Raw genomic sequence first — 25,318 nt, 5'->3', positions numbered from 1 at the left:
GAGGGGGAGATTTCTCTTCCTCCTCCATGCTCTCCGTTTGGGTGGAGTGATCCATCATTTCAGGCTTCACTACCCATGTATCAATTTGAGTTTGGGCTGTGGCCATCACAGCCCCACCAAACTTTTCAGGAGGAGACTCAGTTTGGGTATGAGCTGTTATCATAACAGCTCTGCTAATCTTTTCAGGAGGGAAGTTATCTAAAGATGGGGCTGAGGGTTGCTCAGCCCTCCCAACCTTTTCAGGAAGGTCATCTTGGATTGGGGCTGTAGCCATTACAGCCCCACTAACCTTTCCATGGAGATTTACCATTTTAGAATGGGTTTGTTGTTCAACCTCAGCCCAGGCTGAGATTTCCAAATCATTACCAAGTAGGCAATCTACAGGCAGGTTTGCTGACACTGCCACTCTCTTTGGGCCAGTGACACCTCCCCAGCTAAGATTGACTACTGCCATGGCATGACTGGTTTCTATGCCATCAATGTTTGTCACCTGATATGTTGCATCAGGTAAAAGTTGCCTTGAGGGGACTAGACATTCAGCCACCATGGTGATGCTAGCCCCTGTGTCTCTAAAGGCCTCAACTTTCAAGCCATTGATGAGGGGCTCCTGCCTATACTTGCTCAAAGGGTTTGGGCAAGCAGTGAAATTGGCAAATCCCATGCCAGTCTCATAGACAAGAGTATCTGAGTTAGGGGACCTGGATAGGCCAGAGTCCACCTGTCCTCCAAAAGTAAACCCACCCAAATTCTTGGGGGTGCTCCCACCAGCTTAGGGACCACTGCTAACAGTGACAGGAGGTGTTGGAGCCTTACCTGGAGGTATATTCTCCCTATTGCCATTCTTGGGACAACAGCTGTCTGTTTTCCAATGCCCAACCTGTTTACAGGCCTGGCAGTAAGGTTTCCTTTCTGTAGAGGAAGTGTTGTGGGGCCCACCCTTCCCATTGGAGTTTTGGGGCCCTGGGGAAGTCTTTTCCTTGCTTTTATCCCCACCCTTCTCTTGAGGCTTGGTAGTCTCTTTCTTTTGGTCACCACCCTGGTTCTTAGGCCTGATCCTGGTTCTGACCCATTTGTCTGCCCTCTTACCCAATTCTTGTGGAGAGGTCAGATCAGAGTCAACCAGGTGCTGATGTAGAAGCTGATTTTGACAATTACTTAAGATTTGCTCTCTCATAATTAAATTATACAATCCTGTATAGTCAGTAACCTTACTTCCCAGCAACCAGACCTCCAGAGCCTTAGTGGCACATTCAACAAATTCAGACCAGTCCTGAGTCTGTGTCTTCTGGGTCTCTCTGAACATTAACCTGTACTGTTCAGTGGTTAAGCCTAACCCATCAATCAGAGCACTCTTCAGGACCAGGTAGTTTCTAGAATCCCCATCACTAACTGTGAGGAGTCTGTCTCGGCCTCTACCTTCAAAGGAGAGCCACAAGATTGCTGCCCACTGCTCCTGAGGGACCTGCTGTACTTTGCAAGCTCTCTCAAGTGCAGTCATACATTTGTGGATATCATCCCCAACTTTGTAGGGGGGCACAATCTTACTCAGGTTTCTATTGTCATAGGACCTGTCTTTATCCTTAGGGATAGTGCTGCCACCAGTGGATCCTAATCCACTCTCTCTAGGCTGTCTTGCTCTAGCAAGTTTCTCTTGGGCCAGGGCAACTTCTAATTCTTGTTTCTGGATCCTAAGCTCAGCCTCTCTCATTTTGGCCTCATGTTCCCTTCTCTGAGGGCTAGTCATCTCCCTTCTGGAGTGACCATGAGAACCTCTAGAAGCTTGGGAGGTATTGGAGTCACCTGAGTGATTCCTCCTCCTCCTGCGCTCCTGGTTAATCCACTTGGGTGCCTGGGCAAGGTCCAAATACACTTAAGTTGGCCTGGTTAAGCCTGCTGACTAGCACCTGACTATTTCTGCCATCATCAGAATCACTGCTCCCCCCTTCTGTCTCCTTTTCTTCCTCCTCCTCTTCCTCTTCAGGCTGAGTATCTCCAGTGACTTGGTCATCCTCATCTAACTGGAATACAGGGACAGGGGCATCAGTACTGTCATCTTCAGTGGGAGAGCCTCCTTCAGCATTCCCTGTGGGGTCTGCTTTAGAGGTCTTTAGAGCCTCAGACTGGTCTAAGAGCTCTCTAAGGTGGTCTGTAGTAGGGGATGGCCCTGTCTTCAGACCTCTTAAGACGCAAGCTGTCTTAGTTCCTTAAAGGAAAATATAGCAAATCCGGATGGTGCCTTCGGTGAAAGGGCTGCTCTGTGGTAGAGGTTCTTAGTCCCCAAAGCACAACGTCGAGGGTGCCTCGGATGCTGCGCAGTCAGCTTTTCGGGGGTCTTCCAAGAGGTCCGGTCCCACGTCTCTCTGTGCCTCCACGGGTCCCTTCTTTGCAGGGACTGTGGATCGGGCTGTGAGAAGTCTGGGAGTCTGGGTCTTGTCAGGCTCTGGGCTCGGGCTCTGGCGGGAGGCGGCGGCAAAGCAGACGTCGAGTTGCTGGTTGGTACCTGTGTTCACAGGGTGGCCACTCCTAGGCCAAAAGGGAGATTCTCTTCCGTCTTCTGAGCAGCAGAATGTCGAAGTCCAGTCTTCTTCTGTATTTCAAGTTGATTCAGGATGATCTGAGGTGCTATGGCACTGCTCCCACTCTTATTCCCAATCTGAGGGATGGATCACCTGCTAGGTCCCTCCTCTGGGTGGGACCAGGAAGGGGGGCGGTTACACCCCCTTTCCTTTGTCCAGCTCCTCGCCAGGCCTGGGTCTGGAAAGTCCCAGGACCGGTTTGGACTGACTTATGCACGAGGACACCTTGTGTGCCCCGGGCATGTCTCAATCTATTCAGCCCTGTCCTACCCAATACACAAAATCCTGTCTGGTGCGCTGCTAGCACCTCCCAAGGCAGGAAACCCTTTGTCCAAGCCTTCCTCGCTGGAAGGACTCCCAGCAGCAGGAGGTCAGACTTGTGTCTGTGGTGGCAGCATCCATTTTGTGATGCTGAGGATCTGGTTAACTTTAACCGGGGTTAAGGCTAGGTACAAGTCGTGTCCCTCTAGAAGGGTGGAATGCTATCCCCGTTGACAGAACTGTCGAGGGGATAGTATTCCAAATCGTATGACACCTTACTCGACATGTTTTGATAAAGCCAAACCAAAGTTAGCAAATAACCGTGAGGATTATAAAGCACTTAAGAGTATATGGTATGGCAATATCCCTGAACAGCTATGGGAGTGGTTCCCGACAGCTGCAGACAGGCTCAGCTCATGCTAGAGCACCATCTCACATATTTCCAAGCACTCTGCCTCCAGGATTGATGAGGCCTTCCATAGGAGTGGCTGATAGGAACATATGTGCCCAGTTTAGGTTAGGTATAGGTATACTACACCTAAGCAAGAGGTGATTACACCAACTTGCCCCAGCTGAGTGATCAGCCAGTTGTGTCAAATATGGAGGCCATGCCAGGGGTGGCACAATACATGCTGCAGCCCCTGGTAGGCCTTGGCAACACCTATGCCCTGGGTACCTAGGGTACACTGTTACAGGGGCCAATAAGGTGAACCAGTTCCAATTCGTAATGTACCTAAGGTACATGGAGTCCATTTTAAGGAGAGAGCAATTAGCCTGGGGCCCTGAATAGCAGGATCCCAGGCCAACTATGTCAAAAACCAGCTAAACACCAGGCAAAAAGTTTGGGGGTAACCATAGTCAGATATCCACCTTCCTACAACAGGGACTTAGGGTAGCCAACTGCCTGCTGAAATTCAGGAAGGACTTGAAGACCTTATGTAGGAAGGTGGCTACCTGACTATGGTTACCCCAGATTTTTTGCCTTGTGTTTAGCTGGTTTTTGACTTAGTTGACCTGGTTCCCTGCTAATCAGGGCCCCAGGCCATCTGCTCTCTCTGTAAAATGGATTCCATGTACCCTAGGTACATACCACAATTGTAAAAGGACTCCTTGTCAGCCCCTGTATAATGCACTATAGGTGCCCAGGGCATAGGAGCCACCAAGGCCTACCAGGGGCTGCAGCATATCTTTTGCCACCCCTGGCTGGTTCTTAAATTGACACAACTAGCTGATCACTCAGCTGGGGTAAGGTGGTGTAATCACCCCTTACTTAGATATAGTATACCTATATCTAAACCTATATCTGGACACATATAAACCTGTGAGCCACTCCTATGGAAGGCCTCATCAATCCTGGAGGCAGAGTGCGTGGTTTAATGTGAGATGGAGCTCTAGCATGAGCTGAGCCTGTCTGCAGCTGTCGGGAACAACTCCCTAAGCTGTTTCAGGATAATGCCATACCATATACTCTTAAGTGCATTATAATCCTCGCGGTTATATAGCAACTTTGGTTTGGCTTTATCAAAACATGTCGTGTAAGGTGTCATACGATTTGGAATACTATCCCCTCGCCAGTTCTGGCGACGGGGATAGCATTCCACCCCTCTAGAGGGGTAAGACATGTTACTTTACTTAAATGCGGTTAATTTCGAAAAGGACCTTGGATCCACAAAATGGATGCCTCTGCCACAGACACGAGTCTGACCCCCTGAAGCTGACCGAAACTCAGCCAAATGGGGCCTGGACAAAGGGTTTCCTGTCGCAGGGAGGTGTTACACCCCCCCAGACAGGAGATAGTGGATTGTAGCAGGGAGGTTTGAAAGAAACCAGACACTGCATGGGGAGCACAAGGCTGCCCCTTGCATAATCCGGCCAAACCGGTTCTGGGGCACTCCAGCCCTCGTGCCAGGGCGGCCTGGATCAAAGGAAAGGGGTGTATCCACCCCCTTCCTGGGTCCCACCCATAGGAGGGGACCTAGCAGGTAATCCAGCCCCCCAGATTCGAATAAGAGTGGGAGCAGTGCCAATGCACTTCAGATTATCCTGATGAAACATAAGAAACGAAACTCTGGACCCTTTGACATCCTACTCAACGTAGAAGACTGAAGAATCTCCCTTGTGGTCAAGGAGTGACCACCCTGTGCAAACAGGCACCATCCAGCCATCGACGTCTGCTTTGTCGCAGTTCCCGCCGGAACTCGAGCGACAGAGATCGACGAGATCAAGCTTGCCTGCCTTCTAACAGCCCGATCCACAGTCCCTGCAGAGCTGAGACCCGTGGAGGCGACTGGAAGCGTGGGGCACGCCATCTTGGAAAGACCACGAGACGCTGACCGTGCAGCCCACGAGTGACCCTCGAAGCTGTACACCGGGGTTTGAGAAGCCCCAACCCTGAGCCACTCTTGCACCGAAGTTCAGCCCTCCACACTCGACGAGTGCTGCGTGGGGCCCTTCTGCTTCCTTTGGCTCAACGCGTTGGCCCGGTCACTTGCCAGCCGGCTCGTGGCCCCTGTGCCAACGAAACTTGAAATTCGACCTGCGATTCTGGTAGCTCCAGATTTGCACCAGCTCCCCTGAAAAGGAGCCCCCACTCTGACCCTCCTGGTTCGAGTGAGAAGCAATCTCCCGGTTCCGCGTGGATTGCTTTTGCCAAGTGTTGTTTGCTCCAATCTTGAAGCCGACAGCGCCGACGGCGAGAGCCTGCGTGGGACAGATCGTGACCCGCTCCTGGACGTCGTAGATGCCCCGGGGCCCACGTGACAGCGGAGAGAAGCTCCTCGACGACCACCTGATTGCGCCCGACATTGCCTGGTTCCGTCCTGGTTCCACCCTGGTCACTGCTGAGTGACCCAGACTCTGTCCCCTCTGCTTTCAGGTACTTTTCGAATTGAGTCCGCCCTTGGACTCCACCGGACACTTCTCTTTCACCCTGCCTGCAGCCCTTTCAGCTCCAAGCACCAAGAGCCGGCGTGACGAAACCCGACTCAACTTCGACCCTGTGCACCCGCTTCCTGTGGGTGAGGTAACATTGCAACGCCGGTGTTCCCACACTGGTACACACCTCTAGGGTCTGTGTCTTAAGTTTTGTTCCTCTAGGTTCAGCGGAAGTGTCCTTTAACTCTAACTTTGTAACTTTTACGCACCATTGGTTAACATTGGTGCATGCGTGCGCTTTCTGCACTGCACCCGAATCCCGCGGGCTTTTCCCGACTTCAGCATTGCTTGTCCCGACTGCTCCCAGCGATTCCCTAGGCCCTAGGCCTAACCACTGTTCGATTGGTATCTCTTATACCACTTGTTTAGTATATGGTCTGAGTGGCCCCTCGCCCTCATCCATATTTGTGCAACTTTGTATGTTATACTGTGCTTTTGATTTAACGCTTGTGCCCCTTTGTTCATAAAGAGTACTGGGGATTATTGTGAGTAATAAATACATATATTTTTATAATATATACTTGTGTGGTGTCCTTTCATTTGATATTACAGGATTGTATGTGGTCAAACAGCTCGCTTAACACGACCTCTTAAGTTAAGCCTTTAGGCTGCTTAGTCCATGCTACCCCTAGGATAGCTTGTCTAATAAGGTTGACTTACAACCAGACACCATAAGGGATTGTTTGGTCTGATAACCGGTGGTTCCAGAATTGGAAACATCACCTATCAGGCCAACTTCTCACATTGGTGAGCAGCGGTGCGGATTTGAGCTTGCTGTTGTTTTACCATTGCAATCTTTTATCAAATTGAAAGATCACATCAAGTACCTCTAGGTACATATAAATCAAAAGCTTAGCATATTTAAGTTCTACTGAACTTAGTAGTTGTAGATTAAAGGGTTTAGCACACCCTGACTACAACTCACTAGCAAGGTACAGTAGGGAAACACTTAGTGTAGGTAGGTGCATCACTTACACCACACTAGAGTCATGTCTGACACAGGAAAAGCCTCAGGGTCTGCTCCTGTGACAGTTGACCTTACCCAGGCAACTTCCAGCTATGACAAACTAACCCACAAAGACTTGGTTGCCTTGTGCATCTCAAGAGGGTTAAAAAAGGGCAGAAGTCCCACCAGTCCTTCCCTGATAGCCATTCTAGAACAGGATGACTTAGAAAAGGCGAATGCAGTTCCCTTAGAGTCAGGAGATGGAGTAAACCCCCCTGTAACTGATACCCCGCCAGAGGTAGAAGAGGAGGAGGACTCAGATGTAGAGGACCTAGAAGATCAGGATCAGAGGGGTAGCCAGGTTATAGTTGCCAGGCTTAGCCAGGCCAACTTAAACCTACTTGGGAATGGAGAGGGCCAGCACCTCCCCAGACCCTATAACATTCTCCCAGGCAACAGAAGAGTGAGATCTCCAGCAGGGGACTGTCATATTTCTAGTGCCTCAAGAGAATCTCAGAGAGGGATGACCCCTTCTCAGAAAAAAGAGCATGAGGCAAGAATGAGGGCTGTCAGACTCCAGATAGAGAGGGAGGAGGTAGCCCTGGCTCAAGCTAGACTTGCCTTGGCAAGAGAACAGAAAATGTGTGGCTTAGATGCCACTGGTGGCAGCAATATTCCTAAAGAGAAACCCAGGTCCTATGATAGTAGAAACCTGACAAAGTTTGTGCCCCCCTACAAGGAAGGGGATGACATCCACAAGTGGATAACTGCTCTTGAGAGAGCCTGCATGGTACAGCAGGTTCCTGAGGAACAGTGGGCAGCAATCTTATGGTACTCCTTTTCAGAGAAAGGGAGAGATAAGCTCCTCACTGTTAGACATGAGGATGCAAACAATTACAAAGTCCTGAAGAGTGTTCTGATAGATGGGTTTGGCTTAACCACTGAACAGTACAGGTTGAAGTTCAGAGACACCCAGAAGACACAGACACAGGACTGGACTGATTTTGTAGATTGTGCTACTAAGGCTCTGGAGGGTTGGCTAAATGGCAGCAAAGTACATGACTTCACAGGATTGTATAATTTGATTATGAGGGAGCAGATCCTAAGTAATTGTCAGAACCAGCTCTTACACCAGCACCTGGTGGACTCAGATTTGACCCCTCCCCAAGAATTGGGAAAGAGGGCAGATAAATGGGTCAGAACCAGGATTAGGCCTAAGAATCAGGACAGTAACCAGAAGAAGGAGTCTACCAAGCCTCAAGAAAAGGGTGGGGATAAAAGTAAGGAAAAGACTTCCCCAGGGCCCCAAAACTCCAAGAATGGGGGTGGGTCCCAAGACACTTCTTCAACTGAGAAAAAGCCCTATTGCCATGTCTGTAAGCAGGTTGGGCATTACAAAACAGACAACTGTTGTCCCAAGAATGGCAATAAAGAGAATATACCTCCAAAGCCAGCTCCAGCACCTCCTGTTACTGTCAGCAGTAATCACCCAGGAAGTGGGAGCACACCCAGGAATCTGGGTGGGTTTACTTTTGGAGCCCAGGAGGACCCTGGCCTATCCAGGTCCCCATCCCCAAATAATCTTGTTTATGAGACTGGCATGGGGTTTGCCAACTTCTCTGATTGCCCAAATACTTTGAGCAAATATAGACAAGAACCCATCATCAATGGTTTGAAAGTTGAAGCTTTTAGAGACACAGGGGCTAGCATCACCATGGTGGCTGATTGTATAGTCCCCTCTAAGCAACTTTTACCTGGTGCCACATGCCAGGTCACAAACATTGATGGCATCCAAACAAATCATCCCATGGCAGTAGTAAGTCTCAGCTGGGGAGGTGTCACTGGTCCAAAGAGAGTGGCAGTGTCATCAAACTTGCCTGTGGACTGTCTACTTGGTAATGATTTGGAAATCTCAGCCTGGGCTGAGGTTGAACAGGAAACCCATTCTAGAATGGTAAATTCCAATGGAAAGGTTAGTGGGGCTGTAATGGCTACAGTCCCAATTCAAGATGTCCTTCCTGAAAAGGTTGGTAGGGCTGAGCAACTCTCTGCCCCATCTTTAGCAAAAGCTCTTCCTGAACAGAATAGCAAAGCTGTTATGATAACAGCAGAAGCCCAAACTGAGTCCCCTCCTGAAAAGGTTGGTGGGGCTGTGATGGCCACAGCCCAAACTCAAACTGATATGTGTGTTGTGAAACCTGAAATGATGGATAACTTCACACAAACTGAGAGCACAGAGGAGGACGAGAAATCTCCCCCTCACCAGACTTTAGGAAAGGATCAGCCTCCTCAGGGAACTGATCTTACCCCTGATGAAGGAACTGCCCCAGAGGTGGTTGGGCCTAGCCTGACCGAGCCTCTGATGTCAGTGGTCCCTTCTCAGGTGGGACCCAGTCTGGAGCAGGTAACCTGTCCCTCTCTACCTTGCCTTAGTCAGCCCAGGGCTGCAGAGGACAAGAAGGACAGTGAGACCCAGAGGGCCCCCTGTCAAATAAAGCACCCCCATCAACAGATTAGGGGCACCAAAACTAGTAGCCCTAGTAAGGTGAAAACTTTAAAAACTCCTGAGGGAGCCCCCTTAAAAGTAGTTAGGGACCTCCCACAGATGGATTCTGTTGGGCACAGCCAAACCTGGGACCCAAAGGGCCCAAACCTGAACTGTCCCTCCAGCAAGCCAAACAGAGGGACCCAGCCTCCAGCTTTAGGTAGCCAGAGGCTGACCCTGAGAGCACAGTGCAACTCAGTTAAAGAAAGAAAGGCACGCATGGTGGAAGATAATTGGAGGAAGCTGAGCCCTAAATTAGTGGAGCCTCGCTTCAATACTCCATATCCAAACCAGCATTTAACTTTGCATAAACACACCCAAGGTAGTGATTCCCTATGGTGGAGACCCTCTAATACCCCAAGGGTGAGGGACTGCTTAGTGGACCATGAGACAGGGGGTACCCATGCTAGTGCAGGTACTTCCTTATATGGCCACTCAGGCAATATAGGCTTACCTGGCCAAGGATAGCCTTATCTCCTTTCGTTTGGGGGGGGGGGGTTGTGTAGGAAGGTGGCTACCTGACTATGGTTACCCCAGATTTTTTGCCTTGTGTTTAGCTGGTTTTTGACTTAGTTGACCTGGTTCCCTGCTAATCAGGGCCCCAGGCCATCTGCTCTCTCTGTAAAATGGATTCCATGTACCCTAGGTACATACCACAATTGTAAAAGGACTCCTTGTCAGCCCCTGTATAATGCACTATAGGTGCCCAGGGCATAGGAGCCACCAAGGCCTACCAGGGGCTGCAGCATATCTTTTGCCACCCCTGGCTGGTTCTTAAATTGACACAACTGGCTGATCACTCAGCTGGGGTAAGGTGGTGTAATCACCCCTTACTTAGATATAGTATACCTATATCTAAACCTATATCTGGACACATATAAACCTGTGAGCCACTCCTATGGAAGGCCTCATCAATCCTGGAGGCAGAGTGCGTGGTTTAATGTGAGATGGAGCTCTAGCATGAGCTGAGCCTGTCTGCAGCTGTCGGGAACAACTCCCTAAGCTGTTTCAGGATAATGCCATACCATATACTCTTAAGTGCATTATAATCCTCGCGGTTATATAGCAACTTTGGTTTGGCTTTATCAAAACATGTCGTGTAAGGTGTCATACGATTTGGAATACTATCCCCTCGCCAGTTCTGGCGACGGGGATAGCATTCCACCCCTCTAGAGGGGTAAGACATGTTACTTTACTTAAATGCGGTTAATTTCGAAAAGGACCTTGGATCCACAAAATGGATGCCTCTGCCACAGACACGAGTCTGACCCCCTGAAGCTGACCGAAACTCAGCCAAATGGGGCCTGGACAAAGGGTTTCCTGTCGCAGGGAGGTGTTACACCCCCCCAGACAGGAGATAGTGGATTGTAGCAGGGAGGTTTGAAAGAAACCAGACACTGCATGGGGAGCACAAGGCTGCCCCTTGCATAATCCGGCCAAACCGGTTCTGGGGCACTCCAGCCCTCGTGCCAGGGCGGCCTGGATCAAAGGAAAGGGGTGTATCCACCCCCTTCCTGGGTCCCACCCATAGGAGGGGACCTAGCAGGTAATCCAGCCCCCCAGATTCGAATAAGAGTGGGAGCAGTGCCAATGCACTTCAGATTATCCTGATGAAACATAAGAAACGAAACTCTGGACCCTTTGACATCCTACTCAACGTAGAAGACTGAAGAATCTCCCTTGTGGTCAAGGAGTGACCACCCTGTGCAAACAGGCACCATCCAGCCATCGACGTCTGCTTTGTCGCAGTTCCCGCCGGAACTCGAGCGACAGAGATCGACGAGATCAAGCTTGCCTGCCTTCTAACAGCCCGATCCACAGTCCCTGCAGAGCTGAGACCCGTGGAGGCGACTGGAAGCGTGGGGCACGCCATCTTGGAAAGACCACGAGACGCTGACCGTGCAGCCCACGAGTGACCCTCGAAGCTGTACACCGGGGTTTGAGAAGCCCCAACCCTGAGCCACTCTTGCACCGAAGTTCAGCCCTCCACACTCGACGAGTGCTGCGTGGGGCCCTTCTGCTTCCTTTGGCTCAACGCGTTGGCCCGGTCACTTGCCAGCCGGCTCGTGGCCCCTGTGCCAACGAAACTTGAAATTCGACCTGCGATTCTGGTAGCTCCAGATTTGCACCAGCTCCCCTGAAAAGGAGCCCCCACTCTGACCCTCCTGGTTCGAGTGAGAAGCAATCTCCCGGTTCCGCGTGGATTGCTTTTGCCAAGTGTTGTTTGCTCCAATCTTGAAGCCGACAGCGCCGACGGCGAGAGCCTGCGTGGGACAGATCGTGACCCGCTCCTGGACGTCGTAGATGCCCCGGGGCCCACGTGACAGCGGAGAGAAGCTCCTCGACGACCACCTGATTGCGCCCGACATTGCCTGGTTCCGTCCTGGTTCCACCCTGGTCACTGCTGAGTGACCCAGACTCTGTCCCCTCTGCTTTCAGGTACTTTTCGAATTGAGTCCGCCCTTGGACTCCACCGGACACTTCTCTTTCACCCTGCCTGCAGCCCTTTCAGCTCCAAGCACCAAGAGCCGGCGTGACGAAACCCGACTCAACTTCGACCCTGTGCACCCGCTTCCTGTGGGTGAGGTAACATTGCAACGCCGGTGTTCCCACACTGGTACACACCTCTAGGGTCTGTGTCTTAAGTTTTGTTCCTCTAGGTTCAGCGGAAGTGTCCTTTAACTCTAACTTTGTAACTTGTACGCACCATTGGTTAACATTGGTGCATGCGTGCGCTTTCTGCACTGCACCCGAATCCCGCGGGCTTTTCCCGACTTCAGCATTGCTTGTCCCGACTGCTCCCAGCGATTCCCTAGGCCCTAGGCCTAACCACTGTTCGATTGGTATCTCTTATACCACTTGTTTAGTATATGGTCTGAGTGGCCCCTCGCCCTCATCCATATTTGTGCAACTTTGTATGTTATACTGTGCTTTTGATTTAACGCTTGTGCCCCTTTGTTCATAAAGAGTACTGGGGATTATTGTGAGTAATAAATACATATATTTTTATAATATATACTTGTGTGGTGTCCTTTCATTTGATATTACAGGATTGTATGTGGTAAAACAGCTCGCTTAACACGACCTCTTAAGTTCAGCCTTTAGGCTGCTTAGTCCATGCTACCCCTAGTATAGCTTGTCTAATAAGGTTGACTTACAACCAGACACCATAAGGGATTGTTTGGTCTGATAACCAGTGGTTCCAGAATTGGAAACATCACCTATCAGGCCAACTTCTCACACCTTACTCTTCCCTAGGGGCTAGCTTATCTCTTCTAATCTGGAACTGTGGGTATAATCGTTAATTCTTGTCTGAGCGCCAAGATACATGTAGGGTGATAGCAGCGCTATATAAGAACACCATACATAACATTTCGTACTTGTGCATAAAACAACATTCAAAATGACCCCTTTCACATCCATTGCTAGTCCTTCCCATTCATAAACCCCCCTTCACACTGAGTAGCTGTGATGTTATCCGAATAAAGTGTTATCCGAATAAAGTGTTATCCGAATAAAGTGTCTTTGAACCTTGAACCATAGGTTCACGATAACCTTTAAACCATCACATTATGAAGCCAACACAGGTCAAAACTGGTCTGGGTTATCTTGCATTTCCTGTAAGATGGACCTGGCCTGGCAGTAAAGGGTAGACTGTTCCTATTGGAGCAGAACCAAGACTGATTTACATATACCTAATCTGTGTCTAAAGTAGGAGAGTGACAAAAAACAACGGTCTGAAATGTAGCCCCAGTAATTACCAAATGCAGAGATGAATTCCCACATTCCACCCATCACCATCGCTTTTCCTCATAGCTGGTCTTGGGTCGCTGCACCTTGTGTCTTTTAGCAAGAGCTCCATGTGAGAAGTTGGCCTGGTATATGATGTTCACTTAGTTAAAAGTGACCACATTGTACCATGCCAAGCAACCCTTATGGTGTGGTTGTAAGTCAACCTTTGGACCAGCTGCCCTAGTGGTAGCGTGGGCTAAGCAGTCTTTAGGCTAAACTCGTTTTGCCGTGTTAAGCAAGCTGTATTACCACATATAATCCCCCTTTATACCAATGAAAGGACACCAAACAGATATATATTCAAAATATATATGTATTTATTACTCAAAGTATCCCCTAAACTCTTTATGAGCACAGGAGCACAAATCGTTAAACAAGCAAGTATAACAATATACAAAAGTTGCACTTTATATGGATAGGCCAGATGGCCCCTAAAACCATATACTAAAATAGTGGTATAAGAACCACCACTCTGGAAAGGAAAAGGCCTAGAGCCTCTAGAATCGCTGGGCCTAAAAGGAGCTAACAGTGGTTAGTGACCAGGAGGTCCACAGGCCGCGTGTGCAGTGCTGGAAATGCAGGAGGCTTCCCATAGACTTAGAATGGGTGCGTAAAAGTTGTAAAGTTACTTAAGAGACGAACTTCTGGATCGAGCACGAACTTCAGACTTAGGAACTAGACACTAGTGATGTAAACCTACAAATGTGCACAGGAGTGCCAGTGTTACCTCAACCACAGGAAGCGGGTGCATAGGGTTCAAATCGTGTCGGGTTCGTCTGGTTGTTTCAATGGAGCCTGGAGATGAAAATGCTGCAGGCGGTCGAGGCAGAAGAGTTCCGGTGGATCCCAGGGGGGATCTGAAGAGTAGAGGACCTGTAAGCAGAGGGGACAGTGTTCAAAGTCACTAGCCAGTGACCGGCGAGGAACCAGGAAGGAACCAGGCGATGTCGGGTGCAAACAGGTGAAGAGGTGTAGCTTGACTCTGCAGTCACGTGGTCACTGAAGGTTGACGACATCCAGGAGTCGGTTCACGAGCTGACCCACCCAGGCTCTCGCTGTCGGCGATGTCGGCGACTCGATGGAAGCAAACAAGCCTTGGCACCGGCAAGAGTGGCAGGAATCGATAAAAGCTTCTTACTCTGACCAGCAAGGTCAGTGGGGCTGCTCCTTTATATGGAAGCAGGGGCCAGTCTGGAGCAACCAGACCAGCAGTGTTGCTTTCAAATTTCGTCACCAAGATGGCCACTAGCCAACGGACCAGTGACCGGGTAGGCGCATCAAGTGGCAAAGTGCAGAAGGGCCCCAAGCAGATCGTGGAGATGCTGGAGGGCTCACCTTTGGTTCAAATGCTGCTCGGGACTGGGGATTCTCAGGACCCCAAGCACAACTCGGAGGGAGCCTTGGTTGTTGTGCTGTCAGCTCTTCGGGTGTCTTCCAAGATGGCTGGTTCCACGTGACTTAGTGCCTCCACGGGTCCCTTCTTTGCAGGGACTGTGGATCGGGCTGTGAGAGGTCTGGAGGTCCAGTTCTTGTCAGTCTCTGGGCTCGGGCTCCGGCGGGAGGTGGCGGCAAAGCAGATGTTGATTCGCTGGGTGGTGCCTGCTTGTGCAAGGTGGTCACTCCTTGACCACAAGGGAGATTTTTCTTCAGTCTTCTGTGCAGCAGAATGTCGAAGTACCTGTCTTCTTCTTCTTGTAAGTTGATTTCAGGATGTCTGAAGTCCTAGGACACAGCTCCTACCTTTAAACTGATTTTAGGGGCTGGACTACCTGCTAGGTCCCTCCTATGGGTGGGACCAGGAAGGGGGGTGGTTACACCCCCTTTCCTTTGTCCAGTTTCGCGCCAGAGCTGGGGCTGGGAGGCCCCAGCACCGGTTTGAACTGGCATATGCAGGGGACACCTTGTGTGCCCCAAGCATGTCTAGTTCCTTTCAAGCCCTGCCTGACCAATACACAAAATCCTGTCTGGGGTGGTGCTAGCACCTCCCCTGACAGGAAACCCTTTGTCCACGTCTCCCAAGCTGGAAGGACTCCCAGCAGCAAGAGGGCAGACTTGTGTCGCAGTGGCAGCGTCCATTTTGTGAACACTGAGGCTGTGTTTAAGTTTAACCGGGGTTCAGGTTAGGTACATGTCGTTTCCCTCTAGAAGGGTGGAATGCTAACCCCATCGCCAGAATTGGCGAGCGGTTAGTATTCCAATTCGTATGACACCTTACTCGACATGTTTTGGTAAAGCCAAACCAGACTTTGCATTTAACCGGGAGGTTCATAATGCACTTAAGAGTATATGGTATGGCAATACCTAGAAACAGCTAAAGGACATGGTTCCGAAAGCTGCAGACAGGCTCAGCTCATGCCAGAGCACCATCTCACATAAAACCAAGCACTCTGCCTTCAGGATTGTTAAGGCCTGCCATAGGAGTGACTTATAGGTTTACATATGTTCTATTTAAGATTAGGTATAGGTATACTACACCTAAGTAAGAGGTGGTTACACCAACTTACCCCAGCTGAGTGATCAGCCAGTTGTGTCAAATTGATAGGGCAGTCCAGGGGTGGCATAATACATGCTTCAGCCCCTGGTAGGCCTCAGATACACCAATGCCCTGGGTACCTATGGTACACTAGTACAGGGGCTCACAGGGTGATCCAGTTCCAATTGGTACTGCACTTGGAGTGCATTGGTATGTACCTAAGGTACATGGAGTCCATTTTAGGGAGAGAGCAATTAGCCTGGGGACCTGATTAGCAGGATCCCAGGCCAACTAAATAAAAAACCAGCTAAACACTAGGCAAAAAGTTTGGGAGTAACCATAGTCAGATATCCACCTTCCTACACAACCCCCCCCCAAAAATGAAAGGAGTTAAGGCCAGGTAAGCCTATATTGCCTAAGTGGCCATATAAGGAAGGACCAGCTCTGGCTTGGTTTTCCCCTGTCTCATGGTCCACAAAGCAATCCCTCAACCTAAAGGTATCAGAGGGTCTCCACCAAAGGGAATCTCTACCTGTGGTGTGTTTTGGCAAAGTTAAAGGCTGGTGTTGAGGTGGAGTATTGAAGTGAGATTCCTCTGTAGGATTCAGCTTCCTCCAGTCACTCTCTACCATGTGTGCCTTTCTTTCCGTGACTGAGTTGCACTGTGCTCTCAGGGTCAACCTCTGGCTACCTAAAGCTGGAGGTTGGGTCCCTTTTGTGGGCTTACTGGAGGGACAGGTCAAAGTTGGGGGTTTTAAGTCCCAGGTTTGGCTGTGCCCAACAGAATCCCTCAGGGGAAGGTCCCTAGTTAATTTTAAGGGGGGTTCCTCAAAACTTTCAAGAACTTTCACCTGGCTAGGGCTGCTAGTTTCGGTGCCCCTAATCTGATTTTGGGGGGGTTCCTGGGGGCAGTGGGCCCTTTGGGGTCCACTGGCCTCCCTGTCCTCCAAAGCCCTGGGCTGAGTGAGGCAGGGTAGAGAGGGGCAGGTTACCTGCTCCAGACTGGGTCCCACATTGGAAGGGTCCACTGACATCAGAGGGTCTGCCAGGCTAGGCCTGACTACCTCTGGGGCAGTTCCTTCACAAGGGGTAGGGTCAGTTCCCAGAGGAGGCTGACCCTCACCTAATGTCTGGTGGGGGGGAGACTTTTCTTCCTCCCCAATGCTCTCTGTCTGTGTGGAGTGATCCATTGTTTCAGGCTTCACTTCACTAAAATATGTTTGAGTTTCGGCTGAGACCATTACAGCCCTGCCAACCTTTTCAGGGAGGCACTCAGTCTGTGTTAGGGCTGTGACTGTCACAGCCCTGCTAACCTGTTCAGGGAAGTCTGTCTGAGCCTGGGCTGTGGCTACCACAGCCCTTCCAACCGTTTCAGGGAGGAATTCTGCTTGGACTGGGGCTGTTGCTATTACATCCCCACTATCCTTTCTGGGAAAGCCTATCATTTTAGAGTGAGTCTCTTGCTCCACCTCAGCCCAGGCTGAGATTTCTAAGTCATTTCCTAGCAAGCAATCCACTGGTAGGTAGTCAGTCACTGCCACCTGCTTGGGGCCAGAGACATCTCCCCAACTGAGATTGATCATTGCCATGGGATGACTTCTCTTCACTCCATGAATGTCGGTTACCTGATAAGTGAAACCAGCTATAAGTTGAGCAGAGGGAACCAGATGGTCGACCACCATGGTGATACTGGCCCCTGTGTCTCTGTAGGCCTCAACTTTCTGTCCATTAATATGGGGCTCCTGCCTGTACTTGCCCAAAGTGTTGGGACAATCACTGAAGTTGGCAAACCCCATGCCATCCTCAGAGTCAGAACTGGTAGGGGACCTGGGTAGGCCAGAGTCCACCTGTTTTCCCCTAGTATACCCAGCCACTTTAGTGGGGGGCACTGCCACCACCTGGGGGCTTACTGCTAACAGTAACAGGAGGTTTGGGGGTATTACTGGGGGGAATGTTTTCCTTATTTTTGGCCTTTGGGCAACTGCTGTCAGTCTTCCAGTGGCATACCTGTTTGCAGGTATGGCAATAAGGTTTCTTCTGTTCAGAGGAAGTGTTCTGGGTCCCACCACCCTTGTTGGAATTTTGGGGCCCTGGGGAAGTCTTCACTTTGGATTTATCCCCACCTTTCTCTTGAGGCTTGGTAGTCTCTTTCTTTTGGTCACCACCCTGGTTCTTAGGCCTAACCCTGGTTCTGACCCATTTGTCTGCCCTCTTACCCAATTCGTGTGGAGAGGTCAGATCAGAGTCCACCAGGTGCTGATGTAGTAACTGGTTCTGACAATTATTTAAGATTTGCTCTCTCATAATTAAATTATACAATCCTGTATAGTCTGTAACCTTACTTCCCAGCAACCAACCTTCCAGAGCCTTAGTGGCACACTCAACAAATTCAGACCAGTCCTGAGTCTGTGTCTTTTGGGTATCTCTGAACATTAACCTGTATTGTTCAGTGGTTAAGCCTAACCCATCAACAAGGACACTCTTCAGGACTCTGTAGTTTCTGACATCCTCTTCTCTAACAGTGAGGAGTCTATCTCTGCCTCTACCTTCAAAGGAGAGCCATAAGATTGCTGCCCACTGGTCCTCATGAACCTGCTGTACTTTGCAGGCTCTCTCAAGAGCAGTTATCCACTTGTGGATATCATCCCCAGCTTTGTAGGGGGGCACAATCTTGGACAGGTTCCTATTATCAAAGGCCCTATCTTTGTCCCTTGGGACAATGCTGCCACCAGTGGGTTTTACTCCACTATTTTTAGACTGCCTGGCTTTGTCAAGCTTTTCTTGAGTCAAAGCCACTTCTAGTTCCCTTTTCTGGATCTTAAGTGCAGCCTCTCTCATGTTGGCCTCATGTTCTCTCCACTGAGGAGTGGTCATCCTTTTCCTGGTATGACCTTGAGAGCCTTTAGAAGCCTGGGAAGCATTGGATTCACCCGAGTGGTTCCTCTGCCTTCTGGGCTCCTGGTTAGGTCCATTTGGGAGGCTGAAGGGGATGAATCCTCCTCCAGGCCCAAATGCCCTAGGTTGAACTGGACCATAGCCTATGCTAGGTATTGGACTAGTTCTGCCTCCCTCATCTGAATCACTACTTTCTAGATCCTCATCTTCACCCTCATTCTCATCCTCTTCAAGATCCTCATCATCTAAGACTTGATCTAAGGGGAGGTGTTCAGGGAGAGGTGCTTCAGTAGCATCTTCTGAGGGGGGCCTCCTGTTGCAGTCCCTGAGGGGCCTAACTTGGAAGCCTTTTTGAGGGCCTTTTGGTCCTCATACTCATCTAAAAGTATTCTGAGTTCTGCAGAAGTAGGATTCTGAGTCTGTTTCAATTTCCTGGAAGTAGCCAACTGCCTCAGCTCTTTGTGATTGAGTATAGCAAATCTGGATGGTGCCTTCTGTAGGTCACCTTCAACAGAAATGGGTACGTTGGACCCCTCTGCCCCAGCCATTGCTCTTAGTGTGGGTGGATGTGTTGCAATCTACCTACACTTGTGTTTACCTACTGACCCTATCTAGTAGTTGTACTACTCCCTTTACTCTACAACAACTAAGCTCAGTAGAACTTAAGTATATAACTACCTTGTTTTATATGTACCTAAAGGTACCTGTATGATCTTTCAATTGATAATAAAAGAAATTACAGTGGTAAAACAACAGCAAGCTCAAATCCCAACCGCTGCTCACCAATGTGAGAAGTTGGCCTGGTATATGATGTTCACTTAGTTAAAAGTGACCACCTTGTACCATGCCAAGGATCCCTTATGGTGTGGTTGTAAGTCAACCTTTGGACCAGCTGCCCTATTGGTAGCGTGGGCTAAGCAGTCTTTAGGCTAAACTCGTTTTGGCGTGTTAAGCAAGCTGTATTACCACATATAATCCCCCTTTATACCAATGAAAGGACACTAAACAGATATATATTCAAAATATATATGTATTTATTACTCAAAGTATCCCCTAAACTCTTTATGAGCACAGGAGCACAAATCGTTATACAAGCAAGTATCACATTATACAAAAGTTGCACTTTATATGGATAGGCCAGGTGGCCCCTAAACCATATACTAAAATAGTGGTATAAGAACCACCACTCTGGAAAGGAAAAGGCCTAGTGCCTCTAGAATCGCTAGGCCTACAAGGAGCTAACAGTGGTTAGTGACCAGGAGGTCCACAGGCCGCGTGTGCAGTGCTGGAAATGGAGGCGGCTTCCCATAGACTTAGAATGGGTGCGTAAAAGTTGTAAAGTTACTTAAGAGAGGAACTTCTGGATCGAGCACGAACTTCAGACTTAGGAACTAGACACTAGTGATGTAAACCTACAAATGTGCACAGGAGTGCCAGTGTTACCTCACCCACAGGAAGCGGGTGCATAGGGTTCAAATCGTGTCGGGTTCGTCTGGTTGTTTCAATGGAGCCTGGAGATGAAAATGCTGCAGGCGGTCGAGGCAGAAGAGTTCCGGTGGATCCCAGGGGGTATATGAAGAGTAGAGGACCTGTAAGCAGAGGGGACAGTGTTCAAAGTCACTAGCCAGTGACCGGCGAGGAACCAGGAAGGAACCAGGCGATGTCGGGTGCAAACAGGTGAAGAGGTGTAGCTTGTCTCTGCAGCCACGTGGTCTCTGAAGATCAACGACATCTAGGAGTCGGTTCACAAGCTGTCCCACGCAGGCTCTCACTGTCGGCGGTGTCGGCGACTCAATGGAAGCAAACAAGCCTTGGCAATGGCAAGAGTGGCAGGAATCGATAAAAGCTTCTTACTCTGACCAGCAAGGTCAGAGGGGCTGCTCCTTTGGATGGAAGCAGGGGCCAGTCTGGAGCAACCAGACTAGCAGTGTTGATTTCAAATTTCGTCGCCAAGATGGCCTCTAGCCAACGGACCAGTGACCGGGTAGGAGCGTCAAGTGGAAAAGTGCAGAAGGGCTCCACGCAGATCGTGGAGATGCTGAAGGGCTCACCTTTGGTGCAAATGCTTCTTGGGGTTCGGGCTTCTCAGAACCCCAAGCACAACTTGGAGGGAGCCTCGGTTGTTGTGCTGTCAGCTCTTCGGGTGTCTTCCAAGATGTCTGGCTCCACGTGACTCGGTGCCTCCACGGGTCCCTTCTTTGCAGGGACTGTGGAACAGACTGTGAGAGGTCTGGATGTCCAGTTCTTGTCAGTCTCTGGGCTCGGGCTCCGGCGGGAGGCGGCAGCACAGCAGACGTCGATTCGCTGGGTGGTGCCTGCTTGTGCAGGGTGGTCACTCCTTGACCACAAGGGAGATTTTTCTTCAGTCTTCTGTGCAGCAGAATGTCGAAGTACCCGTCTTCTTCTTCTTGTAAGTTGATTTCAGGATGTCTGAAGTCCTAGGACACAGATCCTACCTTTAAACTGATTTTAGGGGCTGGACTACCTGCTAGATCCCTCCGATGGGTGGGACCAGGAAGGGGGGTGGTTACACCCCTTTCCTTTGTCCAGTTTAGCGCCAGAGCTGGGGCTGGGAGGCCCCAGCACCGGTTTGAACTGGCATATGCAGGGGACACCTTGTGTGCCCCAAGCATGTCTAGTTCCTTTCAAGCCCTGCCTGACCAATACACAAAATCCTGTCTGGGGTGGTGCTAGCACCTCCCCTGACAGGAAACCCTTTGTCCACGTCTCCCAAGCTGGAAGGACTCCCAGCATCAGGAGGGCAGACTTGTGTCGCAGTGGCAGCGTCCATTTTGTGAACACTGAGGCTGTGTTTAAGTTTAACCGGGGTTCAGGTTAGGTACATGTTGTTTCCCTCTAGAAGGGTGGAATGCTAACCCCATCGCCAGAATTGGCGAGCGGTTAGTATTCCAATTCGTATGACACCTTACTCGACATGTTTTGGTAAAGCCAAACCAGACTTTGCATTTAACCGGGAGGTTCATAATGCACTTAAGAGTATATGGTATGGCAATACCTAGAAACAGCTAAAGGACATGGTTCCGAAAGCTGCAGACAGGCTCAGCTCATGCCAGAGCACCATCTCACATAAAACCAATCACTCTGCCTTCAGGATTGTTAAGGCCTGCCATAGGAGTGACTTATAGGTTTACATATGTTCTATTTAAGGTTAGGTATAGGTATACTACACCTAAGTAAGAGGTGGTTACACCAACTTACCCCAGCTGAGTGATCAGCCAGTTGTGTCAAATTGATAGGCCAGTCCAGGGGTGGCATAATACATGCTTCAGCCCCTGGTAGGCCTCAGATACACCAATGCCCTGGGTACCTATGGTACACTAGTACAGGGGCTCACAGGGTGATCCTGTTCCAATTGGTACTGCACTTGGAGTGCATTGGTAGGTACCTAAGGTACATGGAGTCCATTTTAGGGAGAGAGCTATTAGCCTGGGGCCCTTATTAGCAGGATCCCAGGCCAACTAAGTCAAAAACCAGCTAAACACTAGGCAAAAAGTTTGGGGATAACCATAGTCAGATATCCACCTTCCTACACTCCATACCTGGTGATCGCATGGCAGGACCCAGAGTTCCGCAGAGCGGGGAGATGAGTCATAGGGAGCTTGAGGTGAACGCCCTGCCCAGCTGTCCATACGAGGGGGGCATCATCTGATCTGAGCGCTAGGTCACCAATCAAAGGCAGGCGATTCTACCCATGCATTAGCGTTTTAAACCCTGGCACCAGCCTTGCTGTCCCTTCTCTGAGGTCAGGACACCAGAGGCATGAAGGGAAAGGACACTGTCTTTCTGAGCACAGTTTACCTTATACAATTTGATCCGTTTGTCCTTCTCTAGTCCCTTCTGCATCAAGTAGGACACTACTTCATGCTTAGGGCCTAAGAGTCGGGGGAGACAGCTGATGTCATGAGTCCCGAAGCATAGATTATGTCACTTCTTGTACAGCCGCCATTTTGGTGACTTGTTGTTCATATTTGAGTCTGGAACATCCCAAGGGAGGGTTTCTCTCTAGGGGGTGGATTCAGAATGAGGCAGGTGGGATTTGGATTTCGGTGTTGAGAAAAGTCAGTGAAGGTTCACGGCTCTGAGGGAATGGCGTATCGACTCCCGCCTGCTATTACTCGTGATCATCTTCAGGCATTAAGATGCTATTTCATTACTATGGTGACAAAATGGGGCACTCACAGGTTTTTAACATGTTATTAATGTCTATTCATACTGCTGTATTTCTCTATTCTCCAAACAGGACTGTGCGTTGAAATGTGTACACCAGGAGAACCTTGTCCTGATGGTGGGACCTGCGTAAGCAGTGGCTGTGGACATGTGTGCAAACCAAGTAAGTATTGACACATGATAGGAAATGGCCAACTTCAGAAGAGGAGGCTGGCAGCAAGTCTTGTGGTCCTCCCATGGTGGATTCCCCCTCCCAAGGGTTGTGAGGGTCCCACCCTGGGCTGTGATGCTGCCTTGAGCCTTTATCTGATGCAATAAAGCTTTAATGCACCAGTGTCTTATAGTAAAATGGAGGCATGTGATGTGATGGGATATTATGAGACTGATCACTGGACACACAGCGTTGGCTAAGATGATCAAACATGGTGTGTCAGTTGTACATATTTTGTTTATAGTGTGCATTAATATATAACTATGGTATAGTCTTATTTGTATATTTATTGTATTTGTTGTGTATATGAAGGGCAATATTACTATTTAAGTCAGGTGATGTTTGTTGGCAGTTTAAAGCAAACCCGACTAATGGTGCTGCTGAATTCAAAAGCACAGGAACACATAACTACATTAACACTGGACACAAGTCCTGGGAACTATAGCAATGGGACAAGTTAGCATATTTAATTCACAATGATGTCTTAGACAGGGACATCCCAATATATATGAAATCAGCCAAATTAAAATAAACAACATTTTAGCAGAATCCCAAAGAAATTTTAAAAGAGCATTTTTTTGGTTTGCTTTACGATTTAATAAATCACGTGTAGGTTTTTCAAAATGTCAATTGGTGGTATGCCTCAGAAACAACTGAAAGCCACACTGATCTTAAACTGATGTGTGGAAGTTGTTATCACACCTTTAAATTGTGTTTAGAGAGTAAACCAGGTATTCATTAGGAGGTGAAAGAGTTAATGTACGTAAGCAGCCCCCGCGGGGCCTCTGGTGCAGATCCAGGGACAGCTCCCAGCGGGCTGGGTTTAAAGTGCCCTGAAGCCAGCTTACACAAGTACAGCGTCATTACATCCAAGCAGCCCCCCTGCCAGGGCACAGGGGACACTCAGTCTAATGAAAGACTGACTGCACAGAAGGAAGTGTGGAGAAGGCACATGTCAGGCTGCAGTCCCAACCCCACCCCTGCGGAGACAAGGGTGGGTGTAGGTAATGCCTACAGATGCCCTCCGGCTCCACAGCCTCGAGGTCACAATTTATGGCTTTAGTGCCCCAAATATATCCCAGCTCCACACACCGAGTATCAGATCACATATCCGTCCGTTTTTAGGCGCGTGGTCAGTTCTGATAAACAGGGCTGCTCTGGACGGTGATCCCCTGAAATACCAGGGTTAGTGAAAGTGACATCACACACCCTTTGACATCAATTATATCACAGGAAGCGACATCACACACCCTTTGACATCAGTGATAGCACAGGAAGTGACATCACACACCCTTTGAGATCAATGATATCAGAGGAAGTGACATCACACACACCCTCTGACAACAATGATATCACAGGAAGTGACATCACACACCCTTTGAGATCAATGATAGCACAGGAAGTGACATCACACACCCTTTGACATTAATGATGTAACAGGAAGTGACATCACACACCCTTTGACAACAATGATATCACAGGAAGTGACATCACACACCCTTTGAGATCAGTGATAGCACAGGAAGTGACATCACACACCCTTTGACAACAATGATATGACAGGAAGTGACATCACACACCCTTTGAGATCAATGATATGACAGGAAGTGACATCACACACCCTTTGAGATCAATGATATCACAGGAAGTGACATCACACACCCTTTGACATCATTGATATCACAGGAAGTGACATCACACACCCTTTGACAACAATTATATGACAGGAAGTGACATCACACACCCTTTGAGATCAATGATATCACAGGAAGTGACATCACACACCCTTTCACGTCAATGATATCACAGGAAGTGACATTATATGACTTTGAATCCCAGAAAGTAATGCAACATGACCTTGAGCCTGATGACATCGCAATAATTGATGCCACTCCCCTCAAGAACGAAATGATTACATTTTTCAGGCAACGCAGCAGCTAATTTGCGGCGCCGCACCGCCTAAAAGGGAGAGGGCAGGAATGCCCCATATATAACATTATATGGTGCATTCCAGTCCTTTCCTTGCACTGGTGTGCTTTTGGCTGTCTAGCGCAGTGAAGGCTGCTTTGCATCATGCTGCAAGTGTGCCTGCTTTCTAAGCAGGATTGTTTTGGGGCTGGAAGGGACACCTGATGCTTTTCCTCATGAATGCAGCACGCATAGTAATAGAAATAAAAGTCAAGGAAAAATCAAGATATTTCTCCTCGTTACAGCTCCCTTGTGAAGGCATCACATTTTGACATATTCCCAGGTCTAACACTCATTTCAAATCTGGGACTGCGCCTACATTCATGGCGGATGTGACTCCACCCATGGAACGCCTCCATGGGCAGAGTAATGAAAGCTGCAACTTCTGCTGTCTTGCGTTAGTCCAGATTTACCGAGCCCCACAGGGACGTGCAAGGGGGCCATGCGTGGCTCAGTAAATCTGACTTTAGTTTTGCATTACTGTTGCGTTACTCCAGATTTACCGAGTGCCACAGGGACGTGCAAGGTG

At 49.3% G+C, this 25,318-nt stretch overlaps 1 protein-coding gene across 3 annotated transcripts in view; it reads left to right on the top strand.

Moving 5' to 3' along the window:
* Window positions 1-25,318, top strand: part of LOC144773645 (uncharacterized) — a 108,575-nt gene that overhangs the window by 10,974 nt on the left and 72,283 nt on the right. For 2 of the 3 annotated variants that reach the window (XM_078658796.1, XM_078658794.1), the window contains exon 2: window positions 22,684-22,773. The exons of the other annotated variant lie outside the window; for it this stretch is intronic. In XM_078658796.1, coding sequence (XP_078514922.1) covers window positions 22,684-22,773 — 90 coding nt within the window. The remainder of the gene's footprint in view (window positions 1-22,683; window positions 22,774-25,318) is intronic. 3 annotated transcript variants of the gene reach the window in all.

The sequence above is a fragment of the Lissotriton helveticus genome, chromosome 8 (assembly GCF_964261635.1).
Source record: "Lissotriton helveticus chromosome 8, aLisHel1.1, whole genome shotgun sequence".
NCBI lineage: Eukaryota > Metazoa > Chordata > Amphibia > Caudata > Salamandridae > Lissotriton > Lissotriton helveticus.
This window is presented reverse-complemented; position numbering and strand designations above follow the sequence as displayed.